This window comes from Callorhinchus milii, unplaced genomic scaffold, assembly GCF_018977255.1.
Source record: "Callorhinchus milii isolate IMCB2004 unplaced genomic scaffold, IMCB_Cmil_1.0 Scaffold11, whole genome shotgun sequence".
In the NCBI taxonomy this organism is placed as follows: domain Eukaryota; kingdom Metazoa; phylum Chordata; class Chondrichthyes; order Chimaeriformes; family Callorhinchidae; genus Callorhinchus; species Callorhinchus milii.
In genome coordinates, this window is record NW_024704752.1 from 11,272,700 (window position 1) to 11,294,668 (window position 21,969).

The following is a 21,969-nucleotide window of genomic DNA, read 5'->3' on the forward strand; positions in this document are numbered from 1 at the left end:
ATTGTACCCTTTCAAACCGATCTGGTGGTTATTGATTGATACCTCTGACCTGATTTATTTTCCCCTCTTGGGAATGATGATTCAATGATTTCTTCTTCAATTCCTCCCATCCTTCCCACAGGAGATGACTCACGCTGTTGTGTTCTAATGGTGCTGTGGCAACGCACTGGTGCCTTAACCAAGTGAGATTGAACAATTAGTATGGTCAGACTATTCAACCGTGGACAGCTTCAGCTGAGCTCAATCCATCTTCGCTTTACAACCAGGAGAATCGCCCACAAAACATACAGCCAATTTGGTTTACCGTATATTCTGTGAAGCGCTTTGAGATGTCTTGAAGAAGTGATAAAGCGCTATATCAAATGCAAGGATTATTATTGTTAATCATTGGATGGGAATTGAGAGTGGAAAGCCTGGCTGATGGTTTTTTCTCTCCTTCCCTAAAATACTGAGATTAACTTAAGTGCTTCTACCGATGCACTCATTGCCTCAGCACAGATCAGAGACCAAACCTGCAACCCTCTTTGTCTGTATAATTCGATACCACACAGGGAGAGGTGCACTTAACCACAGAAATGTTTTGGGATCCTTAAATTCATAAATTTTAAGATGTCAAATATTTAAGATAAATAATGCATTCTTCCATCATTGATTGCAGGAGGATTTCATTCTCTCTTAAAATTTGTGTCTTAAATTACTATCAAGCAAAACCAAATTAATATGTTTTTAGAAAGAGCACATGCTGGAAATCCACAGCCGGTAATAGCACAGAATTAGCTCCATTGAAGAGCTCTACTGGAAGCATTAACCTGTGGTTTTCTCTCTCAGATGCGGAATGACTTGCTCTGGATTCCCAATACATTTTGCTTATAGAGATACGCAACGATTGTTTTTATTATCGGAATTAATAAGTTTTTTGGGGGAACAAGAAAAAAAAACTGCAAATGTGTTTTGCAAAACCGATCGCGTCTGCGATCAAGTGAAAGGATTCCCAAAATCCAGATTGCAATTGCTCAGACTGATGCACACTCGTCTCAAAATTGTCTGTGGGGGCAGAGGAAATCATTCCTGTCGAAACAGCTGGAGACTTCCCCAAGAAATCAAAAGATTTCTCCGGAAACCTCTCAATGCCCTGACATTTGGCTGATGGTAGTGACCCTCTATTACTACTCGAGCTCCTTATCAGGGCAATCTTTCCCCCATCCTCACCCCCCCCCCCACCCACCCTTGTCAAGCAGTCTATCTGATCTCTAACAACCTGCGAGAGAGGAGAGGAAGGCAGGGACCAGTGGAAGCAGAAATGAACTGAGATGCTAACTGAGAAGATGGGCAATGAGGGAAGGGGGGGACTGAAGGAAGGGGTGGGGGGAGAGAGAGGAAAATATGTAAAAGGGTCACTCTCTCTCTCTCTCTCTCTCTCACACACACACACACACAGAAATACACATGGTCTTTGTAGACAGATCTGGCTTTGCGTATTAGTGACAATAAGGGGAGGTGATTGAGAGATTCATTCTCCCTCATTGGTTCCAGCATTGGCTCTTCGTAACATCCTGTGTGGCTGGAACTCCACTCAGCACAGCAAAGAGGAAAAAGACAGTCACTCACTCACTCACTCTCTCTCTCTCCATCCATCTATTTCTGTGTGCAGTCAGTAGTTCCACATCGCATCAGCTCCTCCTGCTCTTCACTGCACGACTCTAGAGGCTCCATCAGAAATCAGCAGCAACCACATCCCCCCCTCCCCCCCCAACAAAAAAAAACTGGAATTAAACTTTTGTGTTGGAAAAAGGGGTTTTTGCTCATTTTTTAAAAAAAACAACCCCCCCCCCACCCCTCCACACAGAAAGTGACTGGTGCTGTGGATTTACTGTGACTCGCAACGCAACACCGTTTGGATCAATTGAACTGAAGCTTCTCGTCTCCTCGGGGTTTGCAGATTCAACTGCCAATTAAAAACATTTTGTTGTTGGGATCTCGTTGTGGAAAAGCGGGAGGATTTAATTCCGAAGATCTGATTGCAAAACTTTACTTGGATCCCCCCCCACCTCAACCCCTCAACCTCAACCCCCACCAATTAATTCCCTGTGCAAAGTGTCTCGATCTGTGTTCAGGAGAACCTCAGTCTGACTCAGTATCACTCCCCACTCGTTCTCGTAAGGATTGTAACGTGTTTTATTCGGTGTTGCATTGCTTTGTGTGTCGGGATCGGCTGGTGGTGAAGATGCTGTGGTGGTCGGTGGCTCTGGGGTTCGTGGGACTGCTCTTTGCCCCTCCGGCTTTGGGGGAACACAAGCCCAAGACCTGTCTGGATGTGAAGAACCTCTACAGCAATAAGGGCTTCTCTGTGACCGGGGTCCCTGCCACCGAAATCTCCGGTAAGAGAACAAAGTCCCATTAAATAACTCAGGTTCTTCTCTCTGAATACAAAGAGATCGGGGGGTGTTTTTTTAACCCCCAGGTGTTGCTGATGTACAGTGTGTGTGTGTGCAATATGTGTGTGTGTGTGTGTATGTATATATATAGATATATTTATGGGAGGGTTTGCAAGAATCGATACGCAGAGATGGTTTTGCAGAGAGGATGGAGGAAAGTGGACGAAGCTGAGAAATGCATTGGAGCAGGAAATGGGATTATTTGGGATTGGGTTTAATCGACAGCAAAGATCACGAGAGAGAGAGAGAGAGAGAGAGAATGAGAGAATGAGAGTGGGAGAGTGGGGAGAGTGGGAGAGAGGAGGGGGGGGAGAGGTTGTAATTTTTGTTTGCATTTTTGCTTTGCAGTTTGCATTGCGTGTTTATTTCCCTCCCCCTTTATTAATGTATTTATGCCCCCCCCCCCCCCACCCCCCCCACCACAAAAAAAAAACGACAACAGTTTTGCCCTCTCCTCCTCTCCTCCTCTCTGATGTGTAATCCTTTATTTATTTGTTTTTTTTTGTTGTTGGTTTAAATGGGGGGTTCCCGCAACTAAGTAACGCCATCAGAGACCAGACAGACACAAAAGGACATTATGTAGTGGGATTGGGACAGGAAAGTTAAAGAGTGGGGAGTGGAGGGTTTTAATCACCAATTTAAACAACAACAACAACAACAACAAAAAAGGGACCAGTTGTTGAAAAAAATCATTTTGCGAGAGGGGGTCTGTGTGGGGGGGGGTAGGGGGTTTGGATGGGTTTGGGTTGAAATTGAGGGAGAGGAGAAGGGTTATTAATCGTGGGGTCCGAATCTAACCGCGTGTCCCTGATTATTTATTCATTGGGGTGTGAGGTGAGGGATCGAATCTGGAATAAAATGCATTTTTTTTTTAAAAAAAAGCATATACACAAAACACACACTGCCAAATGGGTCTGGTCTCCAGAGTGGTTTAAATGAGGGGAGAGCAGAGAGAAAGATAGATAGAGAGAGAGAGAGACAGACAGACAGACAGACAGACAGGGAGGAAGGATGGGGAGAATAGACAGAGTGGGAGAATAGAGGAGAGATGGCTAATGAGAAATAGATGAAATGAGAGAGAGAGAGAGAGAGAGAGATAGAGAGGAGAAGAGGTACCCAAAAGATTTATGCTTTCTACTTGTCTCTCTTAAAAACTCATTTACATTTTCTTTTTCTTCTTTTTTTTCCAAAAAAATTTAAAAAAATAACCCCCTCCCCACCAAAAAAAAACCCCAAAGAGAAAGTGTCCTGAATTAACACAGGGTTCTCGTTTATTTAATTAAGCTGCCAGAGGAAACGAAACGAAGTAAATCTGTTTTTTTTAAAAAAAGCCTTTTATTTAAGAGTCAAAAGAAAGGGAAGCAGCAGCATCTCCTGGAGCCAATTGGGTTAACCTTGTGTGTTTTTAGGAAGGACTTGTCAGAGGTCGGTGTGGTTGGCTGACAATTTGGTGAGGTCGTTATACCTTCCTCTGGTGCCAGTTAGTTGAGAATGATTATCCCTTGATATAGTCTCATCATATATGTTTTCACACCAGAATTCAATGGCAGCAGTTATATTCCCTCCTCTCCTCCTCCCTCTCCCTCCCTCCCCATGCAAAGGGAATCTCTGCACAAAGGGAATAGCTACTGTTCCAAAGATGACTGACTTAGACTTCTTTTTGTGGCTCAGACAGTTGACCTGTGCCTGGTGGTGGCTTGCGACTACCTGCTGCTGCCACCACCTCGTGCTTCTTGTCAATTTCAAGGGATGAAAGGGACATTAACAGGAATTCACAGTTGTGGAGAAACCTTCAAAAACTCAGATCGCGACCAATGAGCCAGGAGTTCTCTGTCTCCATCTTAACATATATGCCGATTGAGAAATGATCATTGCTATTAGATTTAAAATAAATTCTTGGCTCTAAGTCTACCACTGGGTTACTGAGGATCCATAGGGTTTAACTGCATAATCTAGATTTAGGTTGCTCTAAATAACATCACAATTCTTGCATTTGATAATGCCTTATCATGTCGTTGAGACGTCTTACGGAGCTTCACGTAATATACTGTAAAATGGATTGACATGTATTTTGTGGGTGAAATGCACATGTTTGAGACTTCCCTATCTTCCCACATCCCCAAATATTCGTTTGCATGGCATAGAGTAGTCATCGTGACTTGCGAGTAATAATACTTTCAGGTTTTAGACTGTTAAGAGTTCCCACATCAGTTTCATTCTACAGTGGGTGGCCAACCTTTAGCCTAGGCTCATTCCTAGAATGAGATTGGCCAACAAAATAATCATAGAAGTAACAAAATAGCAGATAGCTGCCATAAAACAAGAAATATTCAATCAAGAAAAAATTATTTTGTTGACCAGGGCTTTGGTACCCCGACTCAAGTTTGCTATTGGGGTGGCTTCAATCGTTTTATAGTGAGGCACTGCTTCATACATAGACATCTCTGGGAGAGACAAGTTCTGTACTACTACAATAACATGTACCTCTGGTCATAGTATGTGGGAGCAGCATCAAAGCTGGACAGCTCACCTTTGAGACGATGCAGCTTTTGGGATCTTTAATAGCATAGGCAAGAGTCATTTCAAAACAATGTTAGGGGCCAAATACTTTGGGGTTGAAATTAATATTTAAATAGACTAATTTGTGAATAATTTGTTCTGCTAGCTGGAAAATAAATTATTGCTGCTTTATATTATGCAACCTGTTTCACTGATGTTCCCATTCTGCCGAGGTTGTTCTGTGAATCTATTACAGGAGGCATGACAAATGTTCTGTTCTCTTGCTGGCACGTGGAGGGTTGGTATTGAAGCAGACTACTGCAGATCTTGTTTGCATACAATGCATGCTTAATTATAGACCTCAGTAACACCTTCTGATGAGAAAATGTTTATATTTAATGATTTTATCTGCATGTAGTTAATTTTCCACCAGAAAAGAATAAGATCAAAATAGATGGCTGCAGGGTAGGTGATGGCTATTTGTATGCTACTCCATCTATTGACCCTAGGGGATAATTTAGTTGTTGTGTTTCTGCTCCAGACACGGTGCTTCAACCATTAGTGTCTCACTGACCCAGTAACTAGAATTGTGGGCAGAATAGAGAAGGTTGGAGAAAATGGTCCAGAGAGAGAGATGTTTAAAAATGTATGTTTAGTGGAGAGTAGTTGATTCAGTGGGTTACAGATAAGCCTTTTACTTCTCTGGGATCTGACATTAAAATCCAGTACAGAACGATGGGATGAAAACCTCCTCTGGTGTTAGCTGTAAGAGTTCAGTGTGAAATGTATTTGCATGGTTTCAATCGAATTCATAGTGAGCATGACCTTGCAGCACAAAAGGCCCCCAATTTGACACTAAATTGGCAATCTCACTCAATGCCACAATTGTTAAAAGAAATATTTGATTTAGTTTGGAGTGAATATTCTATTCACTCAAATTTTGGAGATCGTAGAATCAATTGGCTGAGGCCTCAACATGTGCTAAAATTGAACATAAAACCTGGAGTGATGCTGAATTGAGCTCTTTTACTTGTGGCGTTAGAGTGTAGACTGTTTTATTTGCTTCCAAGGATTTAGAACATGTAACCAGACAGTACTATGGAGATTCCTGTCTCCTGGACCCACCGGTTATTTATAATCTTCAGTTTGGGCAGTGTGATGCTAAAAAATACAAATTACAATAAAACTCTCAGCTTTATTACTGTAGGATTAACTCTCAATTATTGGAATATTTGGAAAGTTTGATTGACGATTGAACTGGGTCAGATGAGATCCTAAACATCACTGCCAATTTCCCCATACCAACATAGGAAGTAGGCTGCAAATCAATATGTTCACCAGTGGCATCCAGATAAATGGATGTCTGTAGCACTCCAGGGGTTGAAAGCTTCATTTTGATTTCTTGTGTGTGGGAAATGATACACCAAAGAAATTTGATAGAGCACATCATAGAATGTGACAATTCCATTTCCTGGGTGGAGAAGTGAAAATAACAATGGATTGAATCACATCCATTTAGTGACCTGATTCCCATTGGTGCCATCAATCTGGTACAGACTGCAGTCTCCCTGATTTTTCTTTTGAGAAACCTTCACAAAGGTTTAAAGTTATAGTGCAGGACTCCTGTCAAGGCAGAGAGAAAAGCATCTAAATCAAGTAGGTAGATTGCACAGGACAAGCATGGGTTTTAAAATGTAGGAGGAAATGGAGGTAAGGAGTTTTAGTACAAGAGGAAAAGATGAAAAAAATAGCGAGAGAGAATTTGGTGATTAAGTAGCTTGAAGGAAGAAGGATCATCTGGCAGATGAAGCTTTTTCTAGAGCCTCCTGAGACACAGAAGCAGTATTGAAGTCTTGGCAAGTTTGACTTTATGGGGAATTAAGAGTTGAAGGGATAAGTATTTGGCATGAAAAAGTAAGATGAGCTACTTAGGGGCCCGTGTTAACAATGGTGGAGATGTGAGAGCAGATTCTGAAGGCAGAAATATGCAATTTATCCCATTCTGGATCTCCTATGAAATGTGAGTTAATGAAATTTGATGTGGTGCGCAAACTCTATCTAAATAAATTGAAGAGCACTGAACTCTGCTTAAAATTGGATTTTCNTTTTTTTTTGCAACGTCTCTAGTTTTGTGTGGCAAATGATAACACAGGGCATTCTGCCAAAGCTGGTACTGATCTAGACACCAAGTGGGAGCATGGTCATAAAAGCCTCCTGGCTTTTATGTTTCTCCTCTTTATGTATACTGGAATATGCGGAAGCCTTTTTGAATGTGTTTGGAACTTCAAACATTCTGGCCAATGAAAATGTTGATTTTTTTTAAAATGTAGTTATCAAATTTATGTCTTGCAAATGAGAAATTCCTCTGGACAAGAGGTTAGCAGGCAGGTTTGGCTAGCATCCATAATGGTGCAGAATCTGACAAAGGTTCTTATAGAAACAGAATAATTGCAGCACAGAAGGAGGCCGTTCAGCCTATTGTGTCTGTGCTGGTTCCAGTTCCCTCCCGCCCATAACTCTAATCCTATTCCTCTGACTTCACTCTGTACTTTTATTGAAATATTTTTCTTCAAGTTTGTATTTGGGTTTTTTACTTCTTTGAATGCTGTTTGGATTCAGCTTCAACAATCGTTCAGCAAACATTTCGTACTTTTTTAAAAAAAGTGTCAAAAAAATCCTTTAAAATTCCTTTAATTTTTTTGTTTTAGAGATGATTTTCAATTTAGTCAATGTCTTGCAAAAATGTGACCGCACCTCCTTGCTAGTGCGATGTCCCTAAATATAAATTCATTTGCTTTTTCTTAATGATATGCCAATTTTTGGGGGAGTTTTGAGAAAAGGTATATTCAGCAATTTCTTTATTGCAAAGTTCCATAATATCACACTGTCTTCTCATCACTAAAACTTTAGGGTGCCAGGGAGATGTCTATTTTTGGCACTAAGGAATGATCGATTGGTGAAATCCTGCTACAAATTTATTTTTATAATGTGGTGGATGTTTTTTGTGTTGATTTGCTTCTCCAATACTTTCCCTATTTTTAAAAATAAATCTGCTCTCAACATCTTCCTGATTTTAATGGCAAAGAGAATAAGCATGACACTTGTTTTTTTCTGGGTTTGCCAATGCTTGTCTCAAGGATTTCTATTGCAGCCCAGTTTAACTCCTTCCTTCCTGAGCACCGAGAGATTTTAGCTGGGCCATAGTGTTCAATTCCACACTATAGTGTTAATTTCTCCCACTGAACATTGGGCGATTGCTGGATTTAATTGAGCTATTTTTCTATTGCTGAAGTTCTAGGCTACCACAATCCAACTGTCCCTGTCCCCTGCATATCACATAAGTATAAATGATGTGCAGAGGGACATGCACCATTTTCATATTCTGTCCGCCTACAAAATGTACAATTCCTACACTTTACAGTAAATCCTGTGAATTGCTTTCAGACATCCTTTTGATGTAAAAACGTGCTATATCAAAAGCAAGGATTATTTGCTGTACCTGTCGGCGGCAAAATGACAGATCTTACTAGCACTTTAAAAAACATAGTTTCAATTTGAAACCATGCCATCCTGAGCCATATAGATGAGGAACTCAGTTAATACATGGTGTTCTCAGCTGGACCAAAAATAATGGTATTACAATTGGCTTTAAGCAATCTTGAACTCGAGAGAGAAAATCAGACAGGGCGTTGCAAGCTTAACAATTTCTACCTCTTATCTGTGATCCAGTGGAATTGAATAACGCCTCTTATCTTTGATTCAGTGAAATTGAATAATGCTTCCTATCATTGATAACAATCAGGATGGAAACTCTGGCTGATTATTTCCCCTCCTCCCTAGCCGAAGGTACTGAGGCCAATTGGAGCTCCCCTGTTGCTGGCCCAATTGTGATCAGCAATTTAACTTGAAACCTTTGTAAACGTGAACTATTGTAACAGAGCAAAAAAGTTTTTTTTGGTCAGCCGGGTGTCTGATGCTTGCAGAAACCCATGACCATGCTTCAGAATATGCAAACCAAACTGAGAATTCCATGTAGATGTTTCAACAGTCCACTTTTATCCTGGGCTGTTTTTTTTCCCCAAACTGAGCTATGGGGAGGGGTTAATCCCCACTGGGTGGTGGTCTTCAAGTGAAAATAAAGTGAATGGGTGAGAATTTGGTATTCGTGTCAGGGTTTCCAATGCATTGGGCTGGAGGGTGGGAGGATGTGGCATTATACCTGCTTCCCTGACGTGTCCAGAATCCCTCTTCCTCTGACAAAAGCACCTTGAAGATCTGCTCATACTTGCCCTGTGAGCACTTGAGCGCAATGAGCCCTGGCCATCTCCATCCAGTCCTTTGCAATTCACTGCAAAGCCCTGAATGCAAATGGCCAGTTCTGTGTTGGTGATGGTGCAGAGTTTATGTACTCCAGTAGCAGCAGTTCACTGTACCTCCATCTCAGGTGGCAGCAAATGGGGCTGGGAGGGAGAAAGAGATTCATTAACCACTAACAGCGTAAGGCTTCAGCTATTCATGTACTTCATTTCACTCCTCCCCCACCCTCCTCCCCCAGGATATGTTCATGGAGATTGTTTTGAGGGTATAGCAAATTATTTTCAGTGTAGTTTGATGAATTGTTCACACAAGGTTACTGAGATCTGTGTTTAATTAGAGACGTAAACCCATAAAAATCCCATGTGAGCCAGATAGCATCCTTTTTAATTAGCTGTACGTGGGAGTAGGGGAAGAGACTGAGAAGAAAGAAAATTCGAGGCTATTAACTTGTCTGGCCTTGTCTGGGCCAGTGGTCAGCCTGTCTGGTTGTGCCCAGACCTGCAGTCATTAATCATTCCAGCCCATCCTTTCTTTTCCACATTCCCCACCTACCAAGGACGAATCTCATTCAGCCTTTGTTGCGTTGTGCTTGAAGAGTGACCATTGAACATTGACCAGTACAGTGCTATTAACCTTCGGAAAGATAATGTGCGAGTGACCCTTTCCCCATATTCAGCCTGCTGGAAAGCATTTGCTAAACGTGCCTTTGTCTCGAGGCTCTCCAATGACCATCTTTCTGACTAATGCACAGTGTGATACAATACTCGGGCACGGTAAAGGACGTGTACGGATTATTACAAACTTAAGAACTGGTAAACTCTATAATGGACGGAAGCTTCTTTTGTCAACTTCTTCCCCACTTTAGACCTCACGGCTGATGTTTCCATAGAAACCAACTCGGCCTGATCACAATTTATTTTAAATTCAAATGCATTCCACTGGTTCCGTTGGGAGTATTCTTTTACTAAGTTTCTGCAACATATTATACACCCTGCTGGACAGATTGGGAAATAAAACAGGATTTTTAATTGGTTATAATTCTTTCTCTCTCTCTTTCACACATTATGTCTATATATATATATATATATATATGTGTGTGTGTGTTTGTAATTGAGTTCTCCATGAAGGTCCTTATTCATGTTTGGGCACAGTTCCATGGGCAATGGCTGACTTCCAGTACCCTGTACCAATGGCTATATTTCTTTTGTAAAGTTAGGAGGTGAGTTTTGGCATGCTGTTTAACGATGGATTCATGCAATCGAATCTGATCCCCTCTTTATCTGATTTACACCTTCCTCTCTCTCTCTCTCTCTCACACACACACACCACACAAATTTTAGGAGGGTTTATTGGATTGGCATCAGGATTGGGTACTATTGCTGATTACGTTCCCTCATCCTGACCTATTCTGGGAAACTTGGGGACTGTTAGATCTGACTGTTACTGCTGAATTTCTTGGTGTGGTTATGGGAGGCTGCAAGAGATCAGTGATTCTGTTGTTCTCACCTCTGGATTTGATTCTGGTGAAAGAATATCTTTTGAAAGGCACTATACAATTGTAATTTTGTTGTTGTCAGGTTTTCAGTGAAATATATTTGAGCAGCTTAGTTTTCAGAAATGCATTATATTGTGCTTTCCTGGTTCCCAGACGTTCATCACTTTTAGGTTTGAAAAGCTGGTTCATGTAACAGCTAAAGTTACCTCTGTTACTTTTACAGAACATCGTCCTCTATGATCTGATCAGTTCTTACCTGTCGGTGCTCTTTAAGTCACCGATGACTCGTGACATAACCCCCATTCGTGCTGCTGGCAGGTGTAAGCTCTATGTGCTACTGAGTTTAATGGATATTACTAGACAGATCAGCAGATTATAAACTAAAATAAATACTATAATTTATAGCCAATTACAACAGCTGTGTAGGCAGAAGATGGACACTAATGAACACAATTGAACTGCAAAAGGTGACTTTAAGCATGTTGCTAAGACTCAATGCTTTAAAATGAGAGCATGTTGAGAAGATCTTCAGTTCCTTTCCCTTCCTTTGTCTGAAGGCAATGTGATGAAAATTTTTTCGGCTGTAGAGGGAAAAGAGAACCTGTTCAGAAGCTTCAATAAGTCAACAACTTTTTGCTTATAGCCTAATTAACATAGGAACTTCATCCACATGTATTTTCAATAAATGAGCTAGAAATGCAAATACTAAATACAGAACAATTAGCTTAGCTTGGAGGTTATCCACAAGGTAAAGTTATTTGCACCTTTGAAGATCAAAACAAAGTTTCCAGATTTATACCTTATTTATCTGATAAGCCCTTTTATATTGGAAGTACAGTTCCTTTCAGCTATTGACTGGCAATCTCCTTACCAAGTACCAAATTTTGCTGCGATGCTTTGCTTTTTGTGTCTCAAATTGTCACTCTCGGTAATGGGTAACACAATGGAATTGTGGGACTGCATTTCCAGTTTATTTTGGCAATTTTTTATTCGTGATCCTTTCAGTGCTGCTTTTCAGTTCCTGCTGAGAGGGATTCAAGCCTAAGCCATTGCCTGCCTGGTCTGTTTTTCGTCAACCAGTGTTTTTTTCAACGTTCCAAGTTGTCCTCACAATTCTTCTGAGGAAACATTGATCAGGGCTTTGATGTTGAAAATCCATATGTTTGCTGAAACTTTGAACGTCTTTCCCCAAATCACACCATTATGGTAACACCTATTTGTAGCCTTGAATGAAGCGGTCATTTTATATTTGGAGGCAATTAAACATTGCCACTATAATGGTCCACTTTGCTAAACTATATGATTGCATCAGTATTACAGAACATGCTGAAATTGAGCTCACAGTAAATCATTTTAAGTGAGAAACCAAAAGAGTTCATGCACACTGGTACTCCCAACAGTGAGGTTAACTGCAGGACAAAGATTCTACCAGCAGTCTTGTTCTATTCCCTCTCCCAAAGGCCCCTTCCCATTAAGTGACTTTAACAATGTAAAACTTGTGTTAATCCAAAGCCTTCTGTTCTGAAGGTGCTTCATCTTACGTTGACTTACATAGAAACTACAGCACTGAAATAGGCCATTCAGCCAACCAGTCTGTTCCATTGATTATGTTCCACATACACCTACACCCATCCAAACTCTCCACCTCTCCTCGTACTCTATTCTCTTCTTGCTCTTGTTGGGATCCAGTTCCAAGTGAGTATTCTTCATGCGCGAGCCAAGATCACGAGTATTGGGAATGTTTCTCTGTTAATGTTTGAAGAAGAGTACGGTGGAATCACTTGATGCAAATGGCAACGTGCTGAGTAAAAATAAAGTCTGCAATAATCACACTCCTATTTCTGCAGAGTTACAAGGAATATAAGAGAACTGGGTTTTCTCATTCCTTATGGAATTGAATTGGCTGAGTTCTTTATAATTGCTTTAATGTTTTAATAAAAGGCTTGGGTTGTTGCCAACGCCTTGCACTTCAGCTTTAGAGACTTCTGTTCTTGCCTGTGCTTTCTTTGCAAGGATTTTTTTTGAAAAAGCTTGGGAGTGTATGGATGGCAGTAGGTCAATGAAAGCTCCGTGTTTAAGTGTGGCACTATTTAGATAATATTTTTTCCTCGCACTATCCCCTGCTTGTGTTTGTATGTATGTTATTCCATCTAAATAGCCTCTCAGGAGTTGCAATGTACAGTACTGAGAAATCTGACAGCATTTTGTACAAATTCATAACTGTCTGCTCCTGACACGTACAGCACATGGGACTACAGCTGGTAATGTATGCCTGTCCATTCAGTTTCCAGATGTTCTTTATCACTTCATATTAACTTTGTGATAACAAGTAATTTTCTATTTTGAGACTCTTTTTGTGTATTGGACCAAAACAACTTGTTAACATTGGAAGTTGAATCAGGGTTGTTCCTGTCCCTTTTAAGGATTTGAATTACACAGCGTTTTGTTGCTATATTGTATTGTATGTTGGTTTCCCCAAACACTTGTCTGTGTGAGAGCTATTGTTTTTAACCCCCCTACCAATTTCTTCTCTTCCTGCTGTCTTAAAGGCGGTGACTCCTGCTAGAGTGTTCCACAAGTGACTGCAGCTCCTCAAGTGACTTCTTTTGTGTTGGAGCCTAGATGGGGAATCCACCAACAGGGATCTCCAGCTCATACCAACATGATAGAAAGCTTGATGTGTTCAATAAAGCTGATGCTATCTCCACGGGGATGAGCTGTTGAGCTGTTTTATTCTGAGTAATTCTACTTTTTGAGGGTTGAGATCCTTCTGTTGCCTCCAAACAGAGTGCTTGAAAATGTAGAGGACATGTCTGAAATCCAGGGAAGGTGTGTGTTTGGTCAGAGGGGGAATTGCCATTGCCACTTGGCTGTGGTGCTTAAGAGCATCCATGTTACCCCAGTATGAGTCACACCCCAGGAGAGGAAGAGAAAAAATTTGAGGAGAGAGGAGAAAAAAAACCTACTAGCTTGCTGCCAAATGGGAGAGTTTGTTTTGTTTTAGCAGTTCATTTCTAGGTGATACAAATACCTTTTAAGCAGTCAATTTGGTCCCGCTGCAAATGACAGCATCCCTATACAGTCCATGATCTCATAAGGAGGTGTACAGTCAATGCTGATGTGCTAATAAGATCTGTGTGTGCTTGAAAACAAACTGCAGGCTAATGCAGCCCATCTGTAATGTTTTCACAAGATCCTTGGCCTTTAGACCAGGTTGTTTAGCCTATGCTGTCCCCAGAGTCTGATGGGGTGTGCCTCGAGCTTGCTGGCAGATTGATCTGGAGAAGAGAAAGGTTATCCTTGTTTGAGGTCTGCCTGTTTTCCATCCAGCAGCCTATTACCCTGAACTTTCTGCTGAATTTTAAAACCCAATGGTGTTTGCTCTGTGGAAAAAAACAGTCCCAGCCAGGGAGGAGCTGGAGGTCTCTCAGCTGCTAGTTATCCTCTAATGAGTCCAACAAAAACAGTACTGTACATTGCAGTGTTGCACTTTAACCTTTATTCCTGTGTCACCATCCTCATGAAACCAGCAGCTTTCAAATTACAATACGGCCAGCACACACCCATGTCTGTGTACAGTATTATTCTTGGACCTCACTGTCCCTGTCTTCAAAGCTAGGTGAAGATTAATATCTTTGGGAAGACTTCATCAATAAGCTCTGATCTTGATCATTTTGTATTGATATTGCAGCAAGGTATGACAGATGCAATCACTGTGATTTTTTTTAACCATCGATTCTATGGAGACTATTTTCAATTCTAATGTTTTATCATGGAACATCTAAGGGCATTTTTATCAGAGTACAAGGAGTGACTGAGCAATACTGTGAGGACATTTGTTTTTCATCCTTGAAAGGTGGGTTTTAATCCGACCTCAACAGACCAGATGAAAGTCCTCTATACCTTTTGGTTTTAAGGTTCCTATGAAAATTGTGTTCCCTTGCTGGATCACTGTTAAATTTCTGATTCATTTGAATAGGTCAGAAAATCATTAATGTGGAAAGTGGAAGGGATTCCTCGGGGGGGAAGGGCTGAGGCTACTCCCTGTGTCAGATATTATTTTACAGGATTCAAGGACCTACTATTAATCCACCCATCTCACCCATTTTTTTTGCATCTTAAGGACAGAAATCTTGTCATCTCATAAGTTGTCTTCTCAACATCACACCATTTCTTGTTTCTCTTCTTCAACGAGTGTCTTTCTCAGGAAGTTCTCCTTCATTCCTTCCATACTTACCATTTTCATCACTCTTTGTCCGCCTGACTTTGTCTAATCACTGTTGAAATACTGACTCAACAACAACAACTTGGATTTACATAGCACCTTCCACGCCGGACGGTGTCTCAGAGCGCTTCACGGTAACGGATCCCGGGGAAGAAGGTTACCAAAGGCGCGGACGAAAAGAAAGGTCTTTAGCCGATTCATCACACTATTTCCTATTCTTCACAGGGCTTCAAGTCTGTGAAACTCCTTCCCCACCACCCCCCCTCTTTCCATTTTCCTACAAACAACAGATTTTGAAATCCCAATCTTCTTGTTGCCTAAAGCACCATTAACTTATTTAACGTTAACTCTGTTGTATTTTGCATTATGGGCCTTGACCCTATCACCAAGGTTTCTCAACAATAAAGTAACTAAACTGTGGGGAACAGCAGAAATAAAGATTAAATAAACAAGCTAACCTCTTGTTAGTGATAAGGAGGCCTGTTTTCATGTAAGCAGGTTTTGATGGTTCATTGCAACATGTCCTTTAAAATGCAAACATTTTATTAACTTGTTGGAGTTGCTTCATCAGTTGACTCGCCCTAACACTCCTGTGATTTTTGTTAGGTTAAAATCATTTGGACTATCCTCAAAGGAATTCTGCTCCACTTTAATTCGGACTTGTTTACATTAATGTAACCATTAACCTAAGCTTACCTGTGCGAGTGACATATTTACACGTATTATCATTGCCAGAGCACAAATGCACAAGAATGCCTGTGGTCAGACAGGAGGAGACAGAAAGATAATGCAAAGGCCTATCTTTGCTGCTGTGCAGGACCTTTTGCGCTCGAATGATGTTGCCGTCTGCCATTTATGAAATGTAACACTTCTGCGCACCTGGGATAGTCCTATCAGGCTTGTAATGATGCCAGTACCAACCCCTCTAGAGGATCGCCTGGTGTTTCCCAATGCTTCAGAACTCTTTTTCAGAGGAACGATCACTTTAATGAAGCCTCTAAAAAATATTACAGAACTACTGGATATCAAGGTACAAAAATGTACAGTATCTCTGTTTTTGGATTGTCAACCAATTGTCAGCTCTGGTGTAGTTCAAAGGGAGGCAGATAACTGGCAGCTTCACTTGGCCTCCTTGCTCCAAAAGCTTATTTGCAGAAAGGCTTTTTCATACTTTGTTCATTAGCAAGTGAGTTAGAGATCTGACATTTAAATCCTCCCTAATACACTCACAACTCAAACCCATCATTGGCAAGGGACTTGGACTAAGAACCACTGACTGAAGTGTGCAGAGCAGACCAGTAACCTATTAACTGTGTCTGCAGTCAACATCATCAGTGTCTGTCTAGAAGGGGAAGAACAGTATTATGATCAATTTTAAATATTTGAAGATTGCCAATGGTGCAGAAAAAATGAATGGGGGGAAATACAAACCCAAGTGACTGTTCTTAATGTAGGAAACTGCACTGTGGAGTCTAAGTTTTCAATGGGAAATCCTGGTAAATGGCAGTATCTCATAGCCTTTTGCTGTTGCATTGGGAAAGAGATGCTGCCTGTAATAATAATCCCTCCAAAACAAAACAATAATAAATTGGTCATTTTGAATCCCTGACTGTTTGTGACACTGCTGTGTGCAATTGGCTGCCGCGTTTCGCCGATAAATATACGGTCAATTCACTTGACAGCATACTCTGTGAAGCGCTTTGAGACATCTAGAAGACGCAAAAAGTGCTATATCAAATGCAAGGATTATATTACTATTATTATTACTGTTGATCATTGCAGCAGTTTGTGGCTGAGTTGTTATCAATGAATTTTGTTGCAACTGCTGCGTTTTAGGTCCCAGTGAATTCAACTGTGAACGGTATTGTGTGAGTACAGTCTGGTTCTCATTCAATGTATTATATGCTTTTATGTACATTCACAAGGTTTTATTAGATTATCACTGGATTGTGTCAAGGAATTGAGGTAAATTTCAGCACTCCTACTGCTTCTCCAGCTGAGATCATAGACCTGCAATTTCACGCCTGAGATCATTGTGTCAAAACATTAAAGGTCACATAAAATTGTTTAAAATTCATAAATTTATATTTAATTTGGAAGACATCTTTTAGAGTTAAATGTTGGGGCTTCACTTTGGGTGGTTCAATACAACAACAGCTTGCATTTTTCAAGCACTCTGGGTAGCACCCCAGAGCGCTTTGAAATGCAGGAAAATTTGGTTCAGTCCAGCACAAACCCTTGGACCCTTTCTGGTCTGAATGCTTCATTTCCAGGTTGGGATATGCCTTTTATAATCGTGAGACACCAGGGAGCTTGACCAGTCTATTTTATATACAAATCCTTCAACCGTTACACGGTGACAAGGTCCAAAGAAAAAGAACACACCCTTTGTGTGTGTGTGTGTCTTTCAGGTTGACTGCCAAGGTGGGGAAACTCATCGAACCTTTCAAACTGGGAAACACTACAGACAGCTGCTTCATATTGACTGAATGCTCCCTCCCCACTCTGCTCCTGGTCAGAATTAGTTCTGGGTTATGGGTGTTTCATTTGACTCTCTCTCTCTCTCTCTTGCTGAGACTGTTCAGTGTTTGTGTAATTATTGACAAGAAGCTATGTTGCTTTACTCCTGGCCTCTGCTGTGATTAGTTAGACATATCCTAGAGGGTGAAACCAGATCCCCTCATTGTTCTTTGTGCTCTCCTCTCCAATTAGTCTGAATAATAGCTACTTATAAGATGAGATTTGAATCAAATGTCAAAACGCTGCTTCTTATTTGAATGAGTAGCTACCATTGATGGGACCAGGAAGAAGTAATATTGGTCTGTACCAATCCAGAGATGGGGCTAGAGGAAGTCAACAGATTGGTACAATCAAAGAATGGTCCTAGAGGAACGAATGGTTGGTGGATCCTAGAGAATAAAAATACAATGAATAGAGATGTCAAATTCACCCTGCAATCACTTGAGTTGGAGTACATGGCCTACAAAATACAGTCAATTCACTTTAAAGTATATTCTGTGAAGCGCTTTGAGACTTCTCAACGATGTTATAAGACGCTATATCAAATGCAAGGTTCATTAATATTATAATAATTTCTAATAAGGGGTACGGAGTGGTCCAGGAACTAAGCTTCCCAGAAAGCTCCTTACCTCTTATCACTCTTTCCCCTCTCTCCCCTTCTTTTCCACAATGATCTGCCTTTTATAATCAGTTCTGCTATGAACCAGGGTTTTGTTGTTCTGAATCCCTGAAATAAAGTAGATAACACGAGCTTCCTGCCTTCGCCCTGATTTATAACGGACCCCATTGATCAGACACTGGCGTCATGTGAGACCAAGCATCCTGACTCGTTGATGTCATTGCTCCCTGATAAACTGTTTCTTGTAGTACAGTGACAATAGAGTTAGTGTTTGCCTATTTTTGCTGAGGATTTTAATGCCTGGTGCATGTGACTGTTTACCCCTGATCTAATCTTCTTGCTTTCATTGGCTACTGATTCAACTTTCTCCTGATTTTAACTTGGAACACTTAGCTGTGTGAAGATGGGGTAATATGCTGAGCACAGCACGTGGTTGATTCGATTTGTTTTCGTATTCTCATTTTGAGGTGGGGATGGGGAGAAGAAAAATAAAGTGGGCACCCGTTATCTCAAATTGATAGCCTTGAAGCAAAGCTGTAAAGATGGGCAATGTCCCAAGTTTTATTTCCCCAACTTGTGCTGAGTGATCTCATCTTCGCCTGGACAATAATAAGGAATACATTTAAAGATGAAATGCTCCAGGGCTCCTAATACTTGATGATACTGCATCACCTCCTGGGGGTGGAGGTGTGTGTATGAGCGAGCGAGTGAGTGAATGAGAGAAGTGAGGTGAGGTCACGATCAGACACCCCCGTTGCCTAAAACCTTACCCTAATTATTTACCGTCTTTAGGAAGGGAAAATATTGGAGGAGAAAAGTCAATTAAAAAAATGAGAAAATTAATCACTTTCCCTCGTCTTCAATTTCCCTGCATCATTTCCAACTGAGTAAATGCATGATCTGTTCCCAGGGCTCCACTAATCATAAACAGGCAGGATGCAGGGGCCATAAGGCCTCATTGATCACTCTCTTCCCTCTGCCAGCTCCCAAAGCTGTCTGCCCTTTGCACATAATCTCCCAAACAAAGTACCTGCTTTTCAGTTTTGCCCTTTAATGTGGCTTACTTCTTTGTGGTCTTGTCCCAGCTGGGATGCATTTCATCTAGAATACTGATCTTCACCCATACAACAGACATTCTCTGCTGCGGTGATTGGAAAACTCTGTCACTGTGTGCAGGTCACTGCTTCTCATGACTTCAGTGTTGGCTGCTCCCAGTTGGTGACCTCCCAGTTGGTGTCACAACATCTTGATTTGGCCATTGGGTGTTTCATGGGTTGCCTTTGTTTAATTTCCTTTCTTTCTGGTGAGTTAAAAAGCTGTTTTTCACCCTTTCTTGGTCCACCCTTTGCCTGTCGAGGCTGGGCAGATACCTTCTCAATGGTACATGCACTTTTAAAGCCAGCCTGCTCCTATTTGATTTCTTCCCTGCCATAGTCTGCCCTGCCCATCATGGCATAGCCCACCAATCCACTACTGAGAAGAAACAATACATTTTTAGTTGCTCTGGATATTAGGCATTTTTTAGAATATTAAATATTTGCCTTCAGCAAGGACTTTAATCTTGACGTAGAGAGTTAAGAGAAAAAGCAAAAAAGGTGCTACTGTATTTGTACCTCTTAACCATCAGGAGTGACTGATCTAAACATGGTTGTTCATGTTGTGGGTGGGGATTAGATATGGCATGATCCCGTTTTTTAAAATGCTGAGAGCCCTGGATTGTATACAATAGTATCCTATTTATCTCTGATCACTTAGCTCAAGAGCTTGAGCACAAAATTAGCTTTTTGGCAGTACATATGATCCATTTGAAAAATAAGATGGTTAACTGCCTAACAACCAACTCAAGTTTAGAGGAATAAACACAGAATGAATGGTTAAATACTCTATGAAACCTGTACACTGCTCATTGGACCAAGTCCTCTTAGGAATTGAATCGCTTTGACTGAACGATGAGGGTTGGTACCGCTCTCACTTCTGGGTCAGAAGATTTTGGGTTCAAACTGCACATAGGACTTGAGGTTATAATGAGAGCTGGGAGTTTGGTGCAGTACAGAGGGAGTACTGCACTACCATAAATATTTCCTTTGGATGAAACATTAAACCAGTGTTCAGTATAAGATCATCAGAAATTGTGTTGATTTGGGGAAACTGCAAAAAGTGGGATAGTGCAAGATCCAGTTGAAGAAAAGTTTGAAAGGTACCTGGAATGAGTCAGAAAGATTATTTTTTTTTAGGTGGTTTAACTGCCTGATACTTTTGCTGTCCTATTTTTCCTCCCTCAAGTAAGAATATCAAGTGACCTTTTCGTAGTTCCTCAATTATGTAACTGATAGAGATTGCGAAAATGAATCTGTAATGGTTTTTCGTATGTGTGTGAGGGCCACTTGGTGCCATCTGCTCAGTCAGAGATTTCCACATGTGAGGAACGTTATTCGGTCTCATTGCTGTGAGAAGCAATGAGCAATATTACAAGCTCAACATCTCATGGCCTCTATGCTGGAGCAATGGAAATTGTAACTTTGAATAGAATTCTACCAAATTCAGCACTGTGAAAGCCAACTGTTTTTCTTCGCAAGTTGCCTGCAAAGACATCCTTGCCTCTAGAGACAAACTTGTAATATAAAAGCAGCATAAGGAAGATTTATGGTGATTTGCCAGCAAATCTGGCCCTCGAGGCTCAACACACAACTGAAAGGCAGGATGCAAAAAATTTAACGAGACCTTTATTTTGAGCCCACATTACAGAACAATTAAAATGAACAATTCTTTGTTATTCAACATGCAACTCTTCAAAGAGTCCTCTTATCTAGTTCTTTCTGGCCTCCAAGATTAAGTGATGGGCAGGGATAGTTATTCAGTTTTAAATTGCCTTGGAAAAGTCAAAAGTCATTGTGTGTAACAGCGGGTAGTCATTGAAAGCAAAATCCCTTCCTGGAAAGATTGGGAGTGTTATTTTCCTTTGGATTCACCAGTTACATTTTGTGAACATATTAATGTCCATTTGCACAATTTAGCTTGCTCCTCACACTGTTGTGTACTGTTGTGTACAAGAGCATGGAAGGGGAAATAATAATCCTTGCACTTGCATTTGATATAGCACCTTATCATGTTTTCTAGACGTCTCAAAGAGCTTCACAGAATATACTGTAAAGTGAATTCACTGTATATTTTATGGGCGAAACGTGGCAGCCAATTTCGCAAAGCAGTGTCCCACATGTAGTCATGGATTGAGTGATCATATTATTAATATTATTTTTTAAAAGGAATTATTACCCCTGGAAAAGCGATCTACCAATGGACTAACAACTGGGTTCCTACTTCTAGGTAAACAGAGGCATGTGAAGTAAGGAAACTTGCCCAACATTTTGCTACGCCTGCCACAGTAACTAATCCCCTGCCAATATCTTTCCATGTCAATTTGCAGGTCCTCTCGCTTGTGAGGCGAGTGCTCTAACCATTAAGATGCAGGAAAGCGCATGTGTCAGATGAAGACAGCAACAGAATTGGGCTGTGATGATTTATGTACCAATATCAATTGTATCAATTTGAAAGAATGAATGATCTTTTATTTTTTGTAAAACCAGTTCTGGAAAGAAGCTACGCCACATTTCCACCAACTTCTGTTCCATTCTCCAGTCTAAAATAATGGCTGATTACTTTGATATCCCAAGGCACATCCATCTCTTTGCATTACAAAGACCAATAGCAGTTGCGATTTGGCAGGAAATCTCCACACTATGCATGTGTGCTTGGGAATTCTCTGGTATATCCATTTCAGATTCACATTCACTGCAGACTCTGTTAAAATACATCAGTGTTTCGTTTATTTCTAGTAGAAATTAGGTGCTTTTTTAATGGA

General features: G+C 40.9%; 1 protein-coding gene across 1 annotated transcript in view; it reads left to right on the forward strand.

Moving 5' to 3' along the window:
* The first annotated feature begins 2,072 nt into the window (after window positions 1-2,072).
* The window catches only part of gpc1b (glypican 1b), an 83,874-nt gene continuing 63,977 nt past the window's right edge, over window positions 2,073-21,969 (forward strand). Inside the window, exon 1 of the mRNA XM_007909335.2 lies at window positions 2,073-2,378. Coding sequence (XP_007907526.1) covers window positions 2,225-2,378 — 154 coding nt within the window. The 5' untranslated portion in view covers window positions 2,073-2,224. The remainder of the gene's footprint in view (window positions 2,379-21,969) is intronic.